This window comes from Centropristis striata, chromosome 8, assembly GCF_030273125.1.
Source record: "Centropristis striata isolate RG_2023a ecotype Rhode Island chromosome 8, C.striata_1.0, whole genome shotgun sequence".
In the NCBI taxonomy this organism is placed as follows: domain Eukaryota; kingdom Metazoa; phylum Chordata; class Actinopteri; order Perciformes; family Serranidae; genus Centropristis; species Centropristis striata.
Window position 1 is genome coordinate 6,749,427 of NC_081524.1, and position 20,645 is coordinate 6,770,071.

Consider the following 20,645-nt stretch of genomic DNA (forward strand, 5'->3'; position numbering starts at 1 on the left):
GTTAGAGAAGAAGTGGAGTGACCCAGTGGAGTTCTGCTCCGTCTCTGCCTAATGCATCATAACAGACAGCTCTTATTTTTTATTACCTTTTCAGATGGAAATCAATAACAATCTACTGTTTGTCTCCAGAGATGTGTATGATGTATTCCATCCAGGTATATTGATCTATTTGAGCATTCAGCGATTGTCATTTGTGGTTTTGGAAAAAGAGTTGGAGCATAAATCATTCTCACACTTCTCTATCTGCAACACGGGAGCTGAAAAATCAGCTAAATTCATATATTAGGAGTGTTTTAAGTTTCTAAAATGTGAATATTTGGTTATTTTCTTTAAGTTCTGTGATGGTTAATTAAATATATTTTAAGATTTTAATATTTTGAGATGTACAGTGCTTAACAAATTTATTAGACAACCTGTCATAAAACGAGAAAACATGGATATTTTTTTAAATCTTTAAAAAAAAATCTATTTATTTGGCAAAAAACAAACTGAATTCACCTTCATTCAACATTCAACCACTAAAACTCAATTTTTTCTGTTCAGGAATACAAGTAAATAACTATAACTTGACATCTTAATCAAGTAATAATAATGTGCTATGTTATGTTATTTTACAGCTTTTTTTGCAAAACAGTAAATTTAAAAATTCATGGATAACTATAATAATTATATTTAAGCATTAAAAATATAATTTCGGTTGATTTGCTTCGACAAATTTTATTTCTCCTAAATTTTATTTTCCCGTTCTTTGAATTGTTAATACTTTTTATATTTCAACTTATTTAAACTGTAAATTTTTAATACTTAAAAAAAATGTTTTACTTGTTTAATTGCTAATACCTTTTATATATATATATATATATATATATATATATATATATATATATATATATATATATATATATATTTATAGTACTGGTGAATCTCAATAAATTAGAATATGAAAGTATTGAGTCATATAGATGGACATACTTTTCAGAGGTCAACATTTCCATTTTAAACATACTTTTTTAAAATTGATCTTTTGTAATATTCAAACAATTTTGAGACACTGATTTTCATGTCTTCATTAAATGTAAGCCATAATCATTATAATTAGAAGATATTAAATAAATTAAGACATAAAATGTTTCATTCTGTGTGTAATGGATCTATATAATGTGTAATTTCCACTTTTTGAATTGAATTACTGACATTTATAAACTTTTCTATGATATTCTAATTTATTGAGATGCACCTGTATATACTGTTAGTTTACTATTTATTGTTATTTTTATTGATGTTACTCTCAATCTTGCTATCCACTTTACTGCTGTAATAAAAGGTGTTAAGCACTGTATATCAATATAACATATAGCAAATTATTAATAAATGAATTGAGAAAAGAAAACACTGTCAAACACTGTGTGAGTTCAGTTAAAACACTTAAAACAGCTTCAACATTCAGCAACCAAGTTGATGCAACAACCTTCAACAACTCTGTTAGTAATTGTGCATTTTTTTTCCTCTGAGTGAAAGCTGAGATAATGAACTGGGTGATACGTTGGCGGGTGTTTTGATCTGATAAGTTAAAATAAATAGAGGAAACTTGGCAGTTGACATTAGCCGGCACACCATAAACATTAATTACAACATGTTTACTCATTACAAGTCTTTGAAATAACCTTTATAACCGCCTGCCGTCTACCATTCAGTGTGCTTACCTGTTGACTGATATTTTGTTTTAACCCTCTATGGTATGGTGTTGTCCTCAGACAACATACCCATTTTTGGACTGTCAAATTTCTACAATGCATGTTTTTAAATGATGTGATACTTTAAAACAGGGGTCTCAAACTCAAATTAACTGGGGGCCGCTGGAGGCTGTATTAAAAAAAAGACCAAAAAAAAAGACACAAAATTACAGAAAAAAACTAAATTACTTAAAAAAAGACACAAAATTACCAAAAAAAGGAGACAAAATTACTAAAAAAAGACACAAAATTACCAAAAAAAAGACACAAAATGACCAAAAAAGACACAAAATGACAGAAAAAACGAAATTACTTAAAAAGAAACAACATTACTCAAAAAAGACACAAAATGACCAAAAAAAGATGCAAAATGACCAAAAAAAGACACAAAATGACAGAAAAACATAAATTATTTAAAAAGACACAAAATGACAGAAAAAATTAAATTATTTAAAAAGAAACAAAATTACCTAAAAAAGACACAAAATTACCAAAAAAGACACAGAATTACCAAAAGAAAGTAATTAAAGGGACCTTCCACACACAACACGGTAAAGTGCCATTCATATAAAACTCATATTAAACTTTCATATCAAGGTGGGGGCCACAAAATATCGTCACGAGGGCCGCAATTGGCCCACGGGCCACAAGTTTGAGACCCATGCTTTAAAAAGAGGGAAGTTTGTAGGAAACCACTATCAATGCTTTAATTTGTCACATGACCTCCAGGAGGCCATATTGAAACCCTATTTTACAGACTTTTCAAAGTAAACAGCTTTGCCATTTCCTGGCACTTTTCCATCTGGAGAAAAAAAATTCCTATGGATAAGTGAGTAAACTTCGATAGTTTCATACACTTAGAGTCTAAGTCTTTTGTAGACCCAACATGTGAATGAAACTGCAGTTGTTTTTGGCTGCTTTGTAACTCCTCCAATTTTGATTAAAAAAATGTAAGGGGCTTTTGAATTACATTGGCGTGCTTTGTGTGAAGGTGGCGACGTAGATAGGAAGGCTTCAGGCAGCTGTTTGCTAGAACCTCACTACACAGCACACACTGCGGCTTCGGGCAGTCTGTATCACCAATCCAAGTGAAGCCCAGACCCAGATAATTTTCATCATATTTCCTTCTTTTTTTTCCTGTCTGTTGTTCATCCTCTCCACCTCTTTTGCCTTGTTGCCATCTTCTTCCCTCCTTCGCGGTTTCCTCCCGCGCATCATTTTCTGGCTCGCGCTCCTTGTCTTCTCCCGGAGCCGTTACAATTCTCTCCTCTGTTGCCTCCGATTCCTCACTCTCTCTTGGTTCCTCTCCTTTTTCATCACTAACTTTCACTTCAGATTTCTCACCTGACAGTTTCCCTGATTTCAGCCATTTGAGCATATTTGCGAGAATGAATGACGTTGAGGCCACAAGAGAGGTGCGCATATATGCCTCTTCTTCTACACACTGTATATATACAGTGTGTAGAAGAAGAGGACTTCTTCTACGCTTCATTTTAAGATGAAATGCATTTTAAACAGCCTGCATTTATTTATTTATTAATTAATATTACAGTTTGAATTTACATTTTACAAAGGAAATGTTTATTAACACGTCTTTGTGTGAGGGAAAAAAAATAATAATTGTGTAATTATCAGACCGCCATTACATTTTTAATCTCGCGCACCCCCTAGCGGCAGCTCGCGCACCCCCGGGGGTGCGCGCACCACACTTTGGGAATCCCTGACTTAGACTGTTCAAGACATTCATTTCAATGGGTCATTGGTTCAATGGTACAATGTTTCCTACAGGCAACATTCAGACAAGAAACAGGTTAACCCTACGGAGACTTGGGCTGTTCAGTCAGTTTTTGAATACCCCAAAAACTTCCCAAAAAATTTTTAAAAAAGAATTATAAAATTTCTTCAGATTATGTTTATATAGTCGATTTTAAGACAAAAAAACACCCCAAACATTTTTTTTCCTTACTGGCATCATAATGCGTACCAAAGAGGGTTAATTAACCTCAACTTGAAACAAATCACAATGTTTTCACAGTGAAAAAACAGCTTTAAAAAGTTACCTGAAAAACTATGAACACAAGGTCAGAAACACCAGAGCATTGGGTTTTATTCCCTTGAGTCGGCGTGGGTAATATCAGCCTGCAAATCTAATTCCCAGTTAATGTGTGGTCTCAGCGACGGAGCACTAATGCACGGCTGTGATTACTGGAGGCAGAATGTACTAGGAGAATGACTTTACATATCCTCTAATAGATGCTGCAGAAGATCAGACATCCGGTAATGAATTGAACTGAATTTGTAAGAAGGGAAGAAGACGGAGGGAAGAAAAAAAAGGCGGGAGGAAGGAGGTGGGGGAGTCAAAGAGTTTGATGAAAGCATCCATTAAAAGTTTGGGGGCTACATCATTAGTAGCTCTAGCTCCAGTCACATCTGATTCCTCCTTTACCAAGAATCAATCTGAGAATCAAAGCTGAGGTGCTGGGCAGCGGGTGGTGTTTGTGTGTGTGTGTGTGTGTGTGTGTGTGTGTGAAGAGGTGGGTTATCCACTCATTAATCTTTTCACCTCCTTTAACAAACTCACGCTCCTTTCACAGCTATCAGAAATATAATCAGGTGTAGAAAACGATGCGGAAAAAAACAGCAAAAAATCAATATAACGTCATGCGTAATGTGTCGGGGAAATTGGCATTTTTTTCGTGCTTCTCAAGAGAAGAGCAAAAAAGTCTTTGATGTACGACAATAAAACTGTGACCTCTCAGTGTGTAATTAAAAATATCTTCTATGACTGTTGATAAAATCTATATCTGTGTTTCAATTAAGGCTTTAAGTGTTATCAGGAACATCTTGAGCTGTTTGAAGGGCTTTTAAGATGAAGGAATTCCTGATATTCAATGACTTTATTTGTATATTTATGAGTGTTATTCACTCCCGTCTAGCAGATTGAAAAGGTTTCTCTTATAAAGAGCTGGCAGAATGTACAACAATCAGGAAGCTGGATGTGAAAAACAAAAAAACACAGTTCTCAAGGAAAGAAAACTAGATTGACTTATTGCTGTACAGTTATATATAAAGTATATAAAACCAGTCAAGTTGCAGTTCATATCAATTTCTGTCTCGACTCTGAAGACTTTAAAGGAATTTAATAAAAGATATTAAGAGCACTTTTTGGCGACACATGGATCCACACATATGTCCAACATGGCAGCACAAAAGATCACCGACAGCACTCAAGATTAGTGTCAATTATTCATTATACGGCCAAATATGAAATATGGTCACAAATATGTCCCCTTCTGTTTCTGAATTACGGCCAGAAAAGTGTTTCTGCAGAATATTATGATGCCACAGTGAACTTGACCTTTAACCTACAATATATATATAAGCAGGTGTTGAGTCCAAGTGGACATATGTGCATTTTTTAAAGATTATTTTAAGAAGATTTTTTTTTGGGGGGGCGAGAGAGACAGAGACAGAAAAAGAGAGAGAGCAAGGGAGAGGGAGAGAGAGAGAGAGAGAGAGATAGATAGAGCGAGAGAAAGAGAGAGAGAGAGAGAGGTTGGTAGGACAACATGCAGTAATGGCCACATGTCAGAACCAAACACAGGTCACTATGGTAATATCTTTGGGGCTACTGGGCCCTTTATACCAGATTCTAATAAATCCCCTCCAGGTATTCCTGAGGTGTTGAGTTAACAGAAAATGGGACGACCGGACGCACAACGCCTCTGGCCACGACTGTCACCAGTGTGGAGCCGTAAAAAAAGTAGGGCAACTAAAAACTGACAAATATTTCATGGTAAACTAAGCAAATGGTTATCTTCTGGATTTATCGTTCGATTTAGTTGAAACTGAAACCTAAAGATATAAGGCAAATAAAACCAGTGAATCATCATATTTGAGATGCAAGAAGTAGAGAATGTTTGGTGTTTCTTACTGGAAAAATTGCTTAAATTATTCATTCCTATCACTCAACAAATTCCTCAATCAATTAATCTGTTCAGGAGTTTAACAAAATGATAGAAAAATGCACTCAGAGTGCAGATCTCCCTCTCCCCTCCCAAACACAGAAGAGTTGAATCTCACTCAATAATTTGAGTCGCAGTAGTTGTACCTTCCTGCTCCCTGACAATCATGCCCAGTCTCTCTGGAGGTGTGGGTTCGAATCCCACTGCTGCCATTATGATCATTTAAAGTTGCGTGTTTGAAGAAGAAATATAACATATAAGTTGTGTGATTTATGTGAAAGTGATGTAATTCTAACACTAATCTGACATGTAAAAGGCCTGTTTTTAGCCTAGCCATAGAAACAACGGCCGCAAAAGGAGCAGCGAGCCGTCAAGGACGCTATAAAACAGAGCAGTCATTAAAAAAGGGTTTTCAAAAACTGTGAATTGCCACAACCATGAGAGGTCCTCGAGCATAAAGTCATAAATATTACAAATATTAGGCTGATGTGTCCAGTAGTGTGCTAGGTTAGATGTGGGCAGATACACACACACACACACACACACACACACACACACACACACACACACACACACACACACACACACACACACACACATTCTTGTACTTCTATCTTTGTGAGGGCCCTTATTGGAATAGTGGATTCCCTAGCAAGGTTATAATAGTTTTGAATTTTTCACTAGTTTTATTTTTATTTTTTATTAGTTTTAGTTTTTTGTAATGGGGTATTTGTTGGGTGGGAGATTAAAAGAGGTCACAGTAAATGTTTCCTTTATTTCCTTTGCCTTATCCATCTTCATTATGTATGAAAAAAGTTGACAAAGATGAAAACGAAGGACATTTTCACTATAATATTAGTTACACAAAACAGTTTCAGTTTATTATCATTATCATGTAACCTCTAACCCTTAAAACGAAGTCTGAAATCTCAAAAAAGCCATTAAAGAAGTGAGGACCGGCCGAAATGTCCTCACTTTGCAAAAATGTCCTCACTCTGTTGGTTAAAAATGTGTTCTTGTCCTCACTATGTAGGAAGTACAAGAACACACACACACACACACACACACACAAATGACTGAATGCATCATAACCCTCTCCAGTATGAAAGTAAAAGAATAACTTGTAGAAATCCAGCGTGCGATGTGAAAAAAACTTTTACCTACAATCTTTTTTGTTCCAGACACTTAGAGCTAAATATCACCTGCAGACGTCTGACAGGTCACAGTAACACGACTCTAAACATGCAGGAAAGGACTCAAACACAAAGTAATCCACAACCGTCCATCACTTACAGCCCATAGGAAAATACTTCCCACACACTGTCAGAGCCACAGGCTGTGCAGCACGACTCAGCTCCCCTGTGTGCACGCTGCTGACTGCATGATTGTGTCCCGTTACACATTGCATATGTTCTATTCAAGTGACATGTGTGTGCACTGCAAAAAAAGTGTGTCTAAAAACAAGATAAAAACACTAAATCTGAGGGAAATGATCTTGCTGCATGGACAGATAATTTCACTTCACTTTAATTTCTTAAATTAAGATTGTTAAATCTAGAAATAAGCATGTTAAAATAAGAAATTAACTCTTAAAACAAGATAAATTAAAGCTGCAAGCAGTGATGAACTGGCCCGAGCAGAGTGACCTGATGATTATTTGTTTCTTACCAAGATAAAAAAAAAAAAAAACTTTAGATTTAGAAGTGTTACATAATTTATCTTGCTTTAAGAGTTAATTTCTTATTTTCTTAATTTAAGAAATCATGTCAGGTGAAATTATCTGTCCATGCAGCAAGATCATTTCCCTCAGATTTAGTGTTTTTATCTTGTTTTTAGACACACCTTTTTTGCAGTGTAAATTTGTCTGGCTGCACTGGGAATTTCATGTACAAACTTCTTTTTATTTATGTATTTATGTAAATATGTAAATATACTACAGTTTATTTAAAAATGTTTGAATAAAACTAATTTTGGTTAAGGCATGGAGTGGGAAAAAAAATAATTGAGTTGAAATCATTTGCTGACAGCTTCAATAATTTCCCTCATATTTAGTGTTTTTATCTTGTTTTTAGACACACCTTTTTGCAGTGTGTGTGTGTGTGTGGAGCTTGTGCTTGTTTGTGTGCCTGCAGTCACTCCGTGCACCCCACATGACCACTGTATGGGCAACAGCCTGGTGCCTCCTGCCCATCTGCACCACACAGGCCCATGTTGGTGATGTAGCAGGAATTAACTGTAGAATAAGGTAATTAAATCTGCCAGCAGCTGTCCAGCTTGGCTGCTGGGTTAATTGGTAGCAGGTGGATGACAGAGATGCCAGGAAGTACCTTATAAAATAAGATTAGGGAAGGAGAGGAAAGGGACGGTAGACTGTAGCATTTACCGAAATCATAAAAAAACAGACTTAAAATGAGCTTTAATCTGGCTAAATAACTTCCAGTAATCAAACGTGGATATATGGCTGCACTATGTTAGATCCTGTCTCACAGGATACTCTGTAAGTTAACTTTTCCCTGATTTTCATGCATGAAAGAGGTAACGTCAGGCTGTGCGTACACTGTAAAAGAAATGCTGTTGCTTTTACAGAAAAAAAAAATGGCAGCTGTGGTTACCAGAATAATTCAACAAAAAATACAGTACAAATGTAAACAACTTTACAGAACAACTTGTACAGTATTCAGTGTACAATAAATAATAACTGAATCTTAATTTACTGGTATTCAATGCACAATAAGCAAAATCTGCATGTACATTTTGTATAAATAATTAGTATTAAAGCAGCATCATCCTGTTAAATTAGCAGTAAAGGACGGTATAATCTACAACTTTAAAATGTATATATATATATTTTTAATTACTACAGTTTAAGGATGTAAAATTTGTAAAAGTTGTTCTGTAAAGATAATATATTCTGGTAACCACAGCTGCCAGTTTTTTTCTGTAAAAACAACGGGACATTTTTACATTGTATGTAGGAGATAAACCATAATTTGATTGTCATGCACACAGACACACAGCTGGTATTAGTGTTCATTTCATCAATTTGTCAGATTTCTCTCTGGCGAGCAATACAATTGTTGAAGAATTTTGAGAATTTTTTTGAATTGGAGTTGTGTGAGCTACTTTTTAAAGTGAGTTTTGTATCGACAGTTAATGGTGGTTGGAGAAGGACAGGCTGTGGATGTTTGGTTAGTTTTTTTAATATATATTTTTTGTATTATTGTGTGAATTTAGTGGTTTAAAGAGTTACAGGTGCATCTCAATAAATTAGAATATCACTAATAAAAACTAAACTAAAACTAAGCATTTCCCAAAAAATAAAAAATAAATAAAACTAGCAAACTCACTCTGAAAACTAATTAAAACTAACTGAATTTGAAAAGAAAAAATCACAACAAAATTAAAATGAAGAATCCAAAACTGTTATAACCTTGGTCCTCAGCAGTAAATTGCTCTCCTTCTGTTTTCCTGCCTGCTTCTCCAATCTAAGTATGTGCTGGAGGCCATCTATTGTAGGAAATACTTCATACGACCACACTTCAAAAACCCTGAACTATTCCTTTAAAGAGGCGCATTTGTTATCTGCACAAATATTGAAGAATAATCAAACCCAAACACAGACGAAGAGGGAGAGGGAGAGAGGATATCCATGGTCAAATTGTTCTAAAAGTGAGAATATCTTGATGTTGTGCTGCTGCGTGACCGCGGAATTAACAACATCGTGTCAATAAAAGATTTTTAGATTAGAAAGCTAATGGTTTGGAACAGATTAAAAATTAACACAACTCATTTAAATACATGCAAATATTATTCATATGATCTTCCAAAGTGTTTATGAACACAGATTAATTCTTATCCAAATGTTATCGTCATTGTAAAGCTCAGCCTGCAGCTGCTCCATTGTCAATAAACGGAGACTGTGAGTCTGCGTTTTTTTAGACTTTTTTTTTATTTTTAGAAATTATTTTCTGCTCTTAATTCACTTTTTATGCACGGAATACTGTCCCTGCTGTTTCTTAACATTCATGTGGAGCTGCGTTTTGTTTCCTTCTACATGTGAACGTTTATTAAGATGTCCCGAGGCATTGCAACAGCTGGAAGTCGAACTCATCGTGATTGCATTTAACTTCACTGAGTATTTAGAGAATCGCAGTATTAGCTCATTTTATATTTGTTAACATCTCTCACTTCAAACTCGCCTCATGTTTTTTTGAATCCAGCTCTGCCTCTGGTTGCCAGAGTAATTGAACTGCATGTGCACTGATTAACCCTCTAAAATCTTCGACTATTATGTCTCTTAAAAAATCTGTTCAAATCTTCACTATGCCATGTTGGTATCAGTTTTTTCAGCATTTACCACCTATATGTCCTAATAATTCATTTTTAACTTTGACTTACTTGATGAAAATGTTGAACCCAAAAGAAACTAAGGAAACATTAAATCTGATCTTGAAAATTATGTTTCAAAACACAGAATTTTAAATATTGTAAATATGAATACAGGTTGCATATATAGCATCTAACAGGTAAAATGAGAATAATATCTAGTTCAATATTTGGTAACACTTTACAATAACCATCATTTATAAATGGTAAACAGATAGTTTATTAATGTTTAATCATCATTTATAAACCGTTTATAGGCCATTTAGAATGGTAAATACATAATTTATTAATGTTTAACTAACTAAATCATATATAAATGACAAATAGATGGTATGTTAATGGCTGAATATCATCAAAAATAAATAAATCTGGCATGTAGTTTCAAGCCAGAACTTTAGAGGGAAGCTGATGGTAAGATTCAATGTTGCTTCATTTTTATGTCTCCACGTCATGAAGAAGTAATATGCAGGTGTTTTCATGGACTCCAGAGGATTAATGGCTGCCAGCGTGATAACTTGATATGGGTCTTTTATCAGAGATGGAGGACTTTTGGAGGTGAGGGCTGCTGCTGAGACTCACCTCCCCAGGTTGATGACTCCTCGGGGGATTCCTGTTGGCGTGTTGAAGGCAGGCAGCAGCTTCTCTCCCAGCTCCAGCACTTTACTCTTGTACAGCTGGAAAGAAAAGAAGAAGACAATTTGTTAACCTCTTCCTGTTTAAAGAACTTCTGGGTGGTTGTGGGCAGTGGATGTTTAGGGGGAGATAGCAGGTCAACAATAAATGACACATAGAAGTGGTGAACATCATCTGAAAGCTGTGAACCTGAAGATTAATTTGAGATGCAGCACTGTGTGTCTAGTTGTTCTGGTCAAAAATATCTGATTAAAATGGCTTAGCCTGTTATGGTGAATAAAGGGTCATAACATTAGTGGATGCTTTCTAAAGTCCAATTTTTTGGGTTGATACCATTTGTTACACACATTTGGTGCTCAATAATGCAATTTTATTCATACCGAGAATAGATAGAAATGGTCAGAAAAACCCTCCAGAATATAACATCAATGTATAAAGACCTTTGGAACAACATAGAAGAATCCATGCTGAGATTTGGGTTCATTTTGGAGATTTCTGTATTTTCAGCGATTGGATGATGAGCACTTCTGTTCTTCAAACTGCTGAGAAACCCCCTTATTGTCAATAAACCTAGAAAAGCTGCACATCCTCTGAATGATCTAGGTCTCTAGTTTGTGGTTGTAAAGTTTCATGAGGCTGTGATCATCCTAGAGGTCCCAGCAGCTCATTTTATACACTGAGGTCCAGACTCAAGAAATCCCACATGAAGAAAACTGGACTCATTGAATCCACAAGAGTCTCAGCTTTCCACTGATACCCAGTTTATGTCATTCAAAGCCTGTTTAGGGACCTCAGGATGCACAAATATTCAAATACAATAGGCGGAAATGGAACATTTATGCTACATGAGAAAAACTATGTGGTTTTTGCCTTAAACTGCATGTTATCAGCATAATGTATGTAAAGAGGAGACTTGTGGGAACACAGAGCCTATTTTCATTGAGATAGCATGACGTCAGAGGTCACATGACCGCTTTGAAAATCGCCAAAATCGCCTAACTTTGCAGCGTTTTTTCAACAACTTTTTTATCCTAACATTGCTTGGGCTCTATAGATTCCTTAGATCTTCTAGTTTCATATGATATCATTATATTTATTATACTCCTAAAATCAGGCTCGCTATGGCCTACTGGAAAAAAAATGCGGTGTATCATTGTAAAATAGGAAAAATTACTTCTGAATAGTAACAGGTTTACATAAACAACACACATCCATGTGCAGAGAAAAGAGAAAAATGAGCTGTCATCTCATCCAAATCTTAAAACAATCACTGTCACAGGTTAGGAATCACAGGCCTGCACACACTTCCCCTCCAAAGCTAATTATGTGAAACATAAGGCCCTCTACAACAGAACCACAGCAGGATTAAAAGCAATCTCGTCGATGTAATCTACAACAGTCCATTTTAAAACCCGCACTTCCTGCCCGTCTCCACCGGGCCCCAGACTCTCTGAGGCCAAGGCTGTGGCAAAGTTAATGTATCATCTTATGAGCTGCATTATCAGTCACCAGCTCTCTCCATTAGCCAGTGGGAACAATGTCTGGAAAAATTGAAGACAGTGGAGGAAAGATATTGAAATCCTGACAAAGAGAGAGACGTCCGAGGAGACAAAGGTGGCAGAGCGGAGGCGAGAGGGAAAAGGGAGATTCATACAAGAGACGAGAGACGCCTTGGAGACGAGAAAGTGATTGAGAAGAGACAGACGTGGAATATAGGGGACGAAGACAAAGCAGAAAGAGACTCCAGGGGAGTCGTGACTCAGCAGAAATACTGAGCAAGATGAAGAGATGATTTACTTCTTTTTACTGTTTTACTGTAGATCTACTGTTAGAATATGTTCACAGTAATTTGTCCTTTATTAACCCTTTGATGCACAACATGGGTCTAAAGTGACCCGGTATGTATGAGTTTTTATGTTCTATATCTTTGCAATAAATTCTTTTCATCATTCAGTATTCCAGGTTTTCCTCAATTAGTTTGCTTTTGATCATCATACATCCTAATTTTATGTTTTCCTTTATTCATTTTTTAATAAAATCCCTTTTTGGGTCACTACCCTTCTAATGCACAACATGGGTGAAAAATGACCAAATTCATTTTTTTAGACAGTAGGTTGCTTAGCTAACTACTTAGCTAACTTCTTGGCTAAGTATTTAGCTAAGTAGCTTGCTAAGCTAACTACTTAGCTAACTTCTTGGCTAAGTATTTAGTAAGGTGAGCCGTCATCAGGAGAGAAGCAGAACAATGTGTATCCACGGCAACGTGTCAAAAAAGTTATATATAACGTTCTTTAGCGGTTTGGTCTCATAACTTTGACCCTTTCACTGTAGTTTAAGAGCTGGTATCCAGACATTTTCCATGGTTTTCTTGATAATAACCAACATCATTATCCAGAAAAACATGGAAAATGTCTAGATATCAGCTCTTAAATTAAACTCTTATGAGCTATTTTTGTTGTTATCATTATATGTGTCCAAACAAATGTACCTTTAGTTGGACCAGGCATTAAAGTGAATGAATAAACCATCAGCAGTTAAGCTGATATTCCTTCTAATACACATAAAAAAACCCTGAAGAGATATCTCATTAAAAGAACCCAACACCAGTTCAACTTAAATTTCACAGCTTGCATAAAATAAATGATTTCGGGAAAATAAATAAATAAATGAATGAATGGGGATCTCTGTTTTTGCAAATGAACCCTTCAGTTTTAGAAATTAAGGGAAAATTGCACAGTCATATTTTTTGTGTCTATCGAGCCTCCTGTTATGAAATATAAAAAGCAGTGTGACGGGAGCAGGGTGGCGTTACACAGCCACTTGTTAATTCTGGGAGAATAATTCAGAGCAGCCTCGGCCTAATGTGTGTGTTTGTGTGTGTCTGTGTGTGTGTTTGTGTGCTATGCTCCCTCACCAGTCCCCTGGCTCTCTATTTTATCAAAGAGAGCACTAATGACCCTCCGCCTGGTCCCATCTCTCCTCAACGCTCCTTTCTACCACCACACACACACACACACACACACACACACACACACACACACACACACACACACACACACACACACACACACACACACACACACACACACAGACATAACAAATTTGCTCCATTATTTTGAATTCCACTACAGAAACATACTTTAGTTTGTGTAATCGTGCACTTTTAAGTGAAACGGACACTAAAAGACTTGCTGTCTAAATCAGGGATGGGCAACTTAAATGCTGGAGGGGGCCACAATTTTTCATGGACACTACCACAGGGCCACATATAGGACCGAGCACTTAACCAGATATGATGAAACTGCAATTTTAAATATGTTTACAGTGCAGTAACTTAACATATTTCATGCTCAAATGCATGTATAACAGTATAAATAGGAATACAAAAGGTTTGAAGCAAATAAAAAATAACCACTTACTGTGATTTCTTTTTTTTTTTCAGTGCAATAACAGCAGACCAACATTAATTGCAAGAAGTAACTTTGTGCATTTTTACACTGCACTTTTAAGATTTCATGCTCAAATGCATGTAGTTGTACTGAGGGCCACTTCAAGTGAGGGTGCGGGCCGTATGCGGCCCCCGGGCCTCCAGTTGCCCAAATTATACCATTTGTGGCATAAAATATACTCCACTACTCTCCTTACTGAGGAGTTTGCTTCATTCTTTGTTGAATGTGAAACACCTAAAGACTCACTTTGACGAGCACGGGGCGGCAGATTATATTGGCCTCATTTATTCTTGTTTGCTTGTTTATAAATTACTTGATTAATTATAGTAAAACCCCTTTGGCTGGCATCTGCTGGGTGATTTACTGTACGCAGCACACAAGCTAAATTAAGGGCCGTGTTCATAAATCTGTCTTGCTGACACGGTGCAGGTCTCTGGTGCCACTCTGAGAGCCTCCTCCAGCACGTGAGCTTCATTACTGAAGTGCTGCTGTAATTACACTTTGTGTGTTTGCACCGCCTACCCATCCATCCAATAACACAAAGCTATCAATAAAATCCAACATTGGGTATTTATTTATTTATTTTTTTAGAACCTGGTCTCACAGCAATCCGTGAAATAGCCACGGATATTCCATGGATATGTTTTCCTATTGGTTTGTCCCAAGTCACGTGACTTTCAAGGTCCCGGCGGTCAGAACAAAAAACATGGCAGACAGTTCTCTCATTTTTAGTGAAAAAATCTATATTTTGACTTAGTTTCTGCATAAAAATGGATTTTGATCACATTTCTAGCAAGAAATATATGTTTTATTTTCTAAATATTCACTCAGTGAATGTTCATAATCACTTTGTATGTTGGAATAGCCACGGGATATGAGTGTCATTAACTTGCATTGTTGCGAAATCCGTGTCAGTTTCACGGAAATTTGAGTGATTCTGAGTTTTGAGTTTTGAGTTAAGCAAATCCGTGGCTATTTCAGGATTCCTGTGAGACCATGTTGGTATTTATTTTTTTATTTTTTTAACATCCCTGCGTCTCTGATGAGATGGGAGAGTGGTGGAACTCGGCAGCATTGATACGATGTGACAGCCGACAGGTCGCTTTCTTCCCTTCCAGCTGGAGTTCCCTGTAGGACGGTGAATAGGAGGCTGGACACAAATGGGGTTTCCATCAGCTCTTAACCGCTGAAGACACGCATCGGCCATGCAGTCATTTCTCCCACTGCAAACACTGTCAGAGCCCAGCGGAGAGACACTCTGAGAAACATTTCTAGTTCTGCCACTTCTGTTTACCAGTAAAACCTCTCAGTCCACGCCTCAGGGAACAGAGGACACCAGAAAATGGGCCCAATGCTCCCTTCTATACCAGATATACGTCCACATTTAACCCTCTGGAGTCTCCAAAAGGGCCAAAGCATGGCTTCTTTATCACATCGCAAACATAAAAACAAAGCAGACCAAAAACAGACACAAAATGACTAAAAAAAAGACACAAATTGACCAAAAAAGACAAAAAATGACAAAAAAGACCCCAAAATAACTAAAAAAAGACACAAAATGACAAAAAAAAAGACATGAAATTACCAAAAAATACACAAAAATTATCTAATTAAATGCATTAACCTTTTTTTAGCAAAGGTAAAAAAAACACCTTAAAGTGTATTAACATGATTTTACTTTTTTTGCAGAGATTTTTCTAATTTGGCTTTGTGCATTTAGCATTTGTAATGCAATCTCTTGTGTTTACTGGGTTTTTTTGTTTGTTTTTTTGTAATTTTGTGTGTTTTTTGTATTTTTATTATGTTTTTGGTGTGTTTTGAGTGTGTTTGTATGTATTTTTGTCATTTTGTAGGTCCAGTAAGTCAAAATGAAAAAAATAATCAGGTCATATAGGTGAAGTTGTCTTGAAAACAATGATACCAACACGTCATGGTAAAGCTTTTTAAGTGGTTTAAACAGGCAGAATGAAAAGGATCCCAAAACCGACAAAATAGCCCCAAACTCCAAAGGGTTAAGTAATGTGAACGCTTAGACTTCTAAGGATTAACATCACTGACGGGCAATTCGCTGTGCAACAGCAGGATGCATCATAAACAATACACTCTAAGAACCAAAATTATAGTGAGTATTATCATATGTGGGATTGAGAGAAAATAAACTGTTGTCATCAAGATGATCACTGATGTGTTTTTGTTTGTTTTTGGACAACAATAGAGGAGATGATATCCGGCTTTGTCTGCACAGACAATACTTGCTAATTTATTGCTGTATTTTGATATTTTCATAAGGTTTGTTGACGATAAAACATAAATAAATACACCATCACCTGCCTTATCCATAGAGATGAATCACAGCTAAAGTGTAAAGTTTTTATTTGACTCCCCTTCGTGATTCTCGGCTTGACAACCAAACCTGCTACGTCTCAGCCGCTTTTCCCTTTCTTCTCCACATAAAGGACACATTCTCCAGTGTGATTAGACAGCTGACGGACACGGTGAATATATGATGTGGCAACAAAATGACGAACTGTGAGGCTGGCTGCTGATGTGTTTTAGCAGCCAGCAGAGAAGCTTCATCAGCTGCAAAAACCCCTCACTCACAGTGTCACCGCTTCTGAGCAGAAAATGTGGGCTTTTAATGCGAGAACAAAGCCCCGTCTTCTTTACACCTGCCATCACTTCCTCTTTATTCATGTTGCTGAGCTGCAGGAGACAGAGACGGCAAAAAAGTGCTGAAGATGAGGAATGGATGGTGACAGTGGCGGTTCTACATAGGGGCCTACAGGGGCCACTGCCCCTGTGAAGAAGCCTTTGGCCCCTGCTGTGGCCCCTGTGTCAAATTAATAATAAAATGATCAATTTATAACGATGAACAATGGAACAATTCAAACCTTTTTTTTTTTTTTTTTGTTCAAACAATATCTCATTGTACTCAAAAGGAACCCAGAATGTGTACTTTGTATAATAGTTTAACTCTATGGAATCTTATAGGGCTATTTTGTCCATTCTTTAATCCTTTTCATGTCTTTACGTGTCTTTGTAGGTCATTTAGTGTCTTTTTTGGTCATTTTTGTCTTTTTGTGTCTGTTGTTGTGTCTTTTTCAGTTTTTTTTGTATCTTTTTTGTCATTGGTGTCTGTTGTTGTGTCTTTTTCAGTTATTTTGTGTCTTTTTTTGGTCATTTTGTGTCTGTTGTGTCTTTTTTAGTTATTTTGTATCTTTTTTTGGTCATTTTGTGTCTTTTTTGTCATTGGTGTGTCTTTTTCAGTTATTTTGTTTCTTTTTTTGGTCATTTTGTGTCTTTTTTTGGTCTGCTTTGTTTTTACTGCACTTTCAAAATAAAAAATCTATATCTTTGCCGAGCTTCAAGCAGTCTTTCTCCCCAGTCTTTCTTCTGCCTAGTCCATGGTTAGACAAAAAAAGCATGGTTTGTTATGCTTTGAACAAAATGCCATGCACAAAAATGATTATTTAAATCAATGTATTTGTATCGTATACATAATATATATTTTTTTAATTTACTCAAAATGTATAAGTCCAACAAAACAAAACAAAACATTTTTTGAGTGTGTCATGAAAAACATATCTGCAGTTTGAAGGCAAATCTTATCTCAGCTTCAGAAGACTGCTTGTGGTTTCCTTGAGTCTGTCCTCTCGTTCCAAGACCAAAGCACCAGCAGAGTGCATGCATAATGCCGTCTTTTGACAAGTCCGGCACAGCAACCAGTTGCCTCTGTACCGAGAGTTTATTTGAAGTCTCTTCAGGTTTTTGTGCTACAAAAGTAACGACCAAATCGAAAAACTCAGCGGGTAGCATTTTGAGAATCTTCTGATGTCGCCCGGCTGAGATGAAAAAAAAGCCTCTTTCTTTCTTTCGACCACAGATAAATAATTCCTACTTGGCAGCCTATGAACATAGATCTGCAAAGTAACCTCTTCTGCCTCCGTCACTATCTCGCACCAGCATGCGAGTCCACAGCAATTTTCACATAATCTTTCCTCGCTTTTTGCTGAACGTCGGAGGACAGCTTGATCAAAAACAAATCTATAAAGCGGCTAAAAGGCAGCAGCTTCTTTTATCTCTGTACACAAAGAAGGAAAAACAACTTGTGCCCTGCTGCTGTGTCATTCAAAGCTGTTGTCGACAGCAATCACCTGTGGATGAGCCGCAGAAAACAGTGACATCAGAGCGTGGATCGGCACCATGAACCACGCGTCACTTGGAACTTTTATCACGTCCGTTTAGTTTTGCAGCTCAGTGCAATTTGCCCTTTTTTTAATGCATCTGTTTGCAAATCAATGTGTCAAAGTATTTGCATATAAATGGGGCAATTTTGCACCAAATGTATGTATATATTCTAAATTAAATACTTGCAAATAACATTTTTTTAGCAGCAAAAGCAACACAATCCTTTTGCAATTTTTTGTTTTGTTTTTTGCGATTGTCTCAAGTGGTTCTGTTGGCTTCCTTGATATTAAAGGCAAAATATCAATCACAACTCCCTAAAGCACATTGTGAAGTCTTCAAAAAGTCTTGTTTTGTCAAACAAACGGTCCCAAAACCCCAAGACATAAAGTTTACTATCACACAAGACAAGAGAAAAACAAACTGAGAAGCTGGAAAATCACTTAAACTAATCACAAGAGCTGCTTTACGAACTAGTAAAACCACAGCGTAGAAATACTCTGTTACAAGTAAATAGTACTTAAGCAAAAGTACACAAGTATTCGTATCAAGTTCAAGTTTAAGGAATCTTTATTATTAACTGTGCAACACTAGGATGCATCATAAACAATGCACTCTAAGAACCAAAATGAAACATACTTATTATGCAAAATGTCCCACATATCACTGGTGCTGCAGCAGGTAAAGCTGGTGCTAATTTCATGTACTTCTGCTGGGCAGTTTTTCCTATAATAATACAGCAGAGTTAACTCATATTTTGTATTATCAATGTGAATTTGTAAAGTTACTTGTAATTAAAGTTGTGAAATGTGTGAAATATTGGAGCAAAAAGTATCATATTTGCCCCTGAGATGTTGTAGCGTACAAGTAAAAAGTAGCGTTAAATGGAATTAATTTACAAAAACCTCAAAATTGCACTTCAGTAAAGTACTTGAGTAAATTAACTTGGTTACATTCCACCACTGGGCAGGTTAATATTCTGTCAGTTGAGTAATTGCTTACATACTGTCATGGAAAAAATGATTAGACCACTCTTGTTTTCTTCAATTTCTTGTTGATTTTAATGCCTGGTAAAACTAAAGGTACATTTGTTTGGACAAATATAACAAAAATAGCTCGTAAGAGTTTAATTTAAGAGCTGATATCTAGACATTTTCCATGGTTTTCTTGATAATGATTTTGGTTATTATATATAAAACCACGGAAAATGTCTAGATATCAGCTCTTAAATTAAACTCTTAGGAGCTATTTTTGTTGTAGTAAATATATTTGTCCAAACAAATGTACCTTTAGTTGTACCAGACATTAAAATGGACAAGAAATTGAAGAAAGAGGGCTAATAATTGTTTCCATGACTGTACAGTTAAATGTGGATCCATCGTACAAATATTAACAAAGTAAGAGGTGAATCTAAGTTCTGAGATTTCCAAGTCAAATCTGAAGTATTACACTTTGTTTTAGGTTTTTTTTTAAACTGACAACTCTTTCTTCTTCAAACTGAAGGAGCTCTTTTCTCACTGTCCATCTCCCTCACATAAATCTACGAGCCCTTAAAGAAATCAACAAATAAAAGTTCAATAATCCGCTCAGCGGCACATCAAACAGGTGCTTCAGCACAAAGTCTTATGGTAGTCTGAACACGATTCGTGCAAAAGGTTATTCAAAGTTTTTCTCTGACTTTGTCAAGTTGAAACCATCAAATCTGAAGCTCTAGTCCGCACCTCCAGCGATGTCTCGATGATGGATAACTGGTGCTCAAATGGGTGAAAAATTCAACATTGACTCATTAGAATCAACTTTTATCAGAGTCTCGATCCATCAAAAAAAAAAAAAACTGCCTTAAGTAAGAAATGCAGATTCAGTGTGCCAACTCACTCTAACAGGCTGGAGATGATTATAAAACTTGATTTTTTTTATCATAAACTTAAACTGTACAGCTGCGGGGGGACTGTCTGCAGTGTGTGGGTGTATGTTTTGTGCATTGTTATTTCTACATAATATAATTTCAGCTATTGGGAGTTAAAAATGCGCCCACACCCACCAACACACACACATTCATGGTAAAAACCTGCCGGCTGAGAGATATCTAATGTTTAATTCTGCTGAGGCCATAATAAGACTCATTTTCTCGCCGCAACTGGAATAAAAAAAAAAAAGTCGATTCTTTCTAAGCAGCGGCTGCAGCAGGTTTGTTTCGTTTCTCTCCCCCTGTGGCATTGATCATTATTAGGATCCCTTTCTTTTTCTCTGTGTGTCTTCATGTGCGAGAGGAATATTCAAAAAGAAACAGACAC

General features: G+C 36.3%; 1 protein-coding gene across 2 annotated transcripts in view; it reads right to left on the bottom strand.

The window, feature by feature from the left end:
• The window catches only part of LOC131975609 (mannosyl-oligosaccharide 1,2-alpha-mannosidase IA), a 316,222-nt gene that overhangs the window by 26,733 nt on the left and 268,844 nt on the right, over positions 1–20,645 (bottom strand). For both annotated transcript variants that reach the window (XM_059338286.1, XM_059338287.1), the window contains exon 5: positions 10,664–10,758. In XM_059338286.1, coding sequence (XP_059194269.1) covers positions 10,664–10,758 — 95 coding nt within the window. The remainder of the gene's footprint in view (positions 1–10,663; positions 10,759–20,645) is intronic.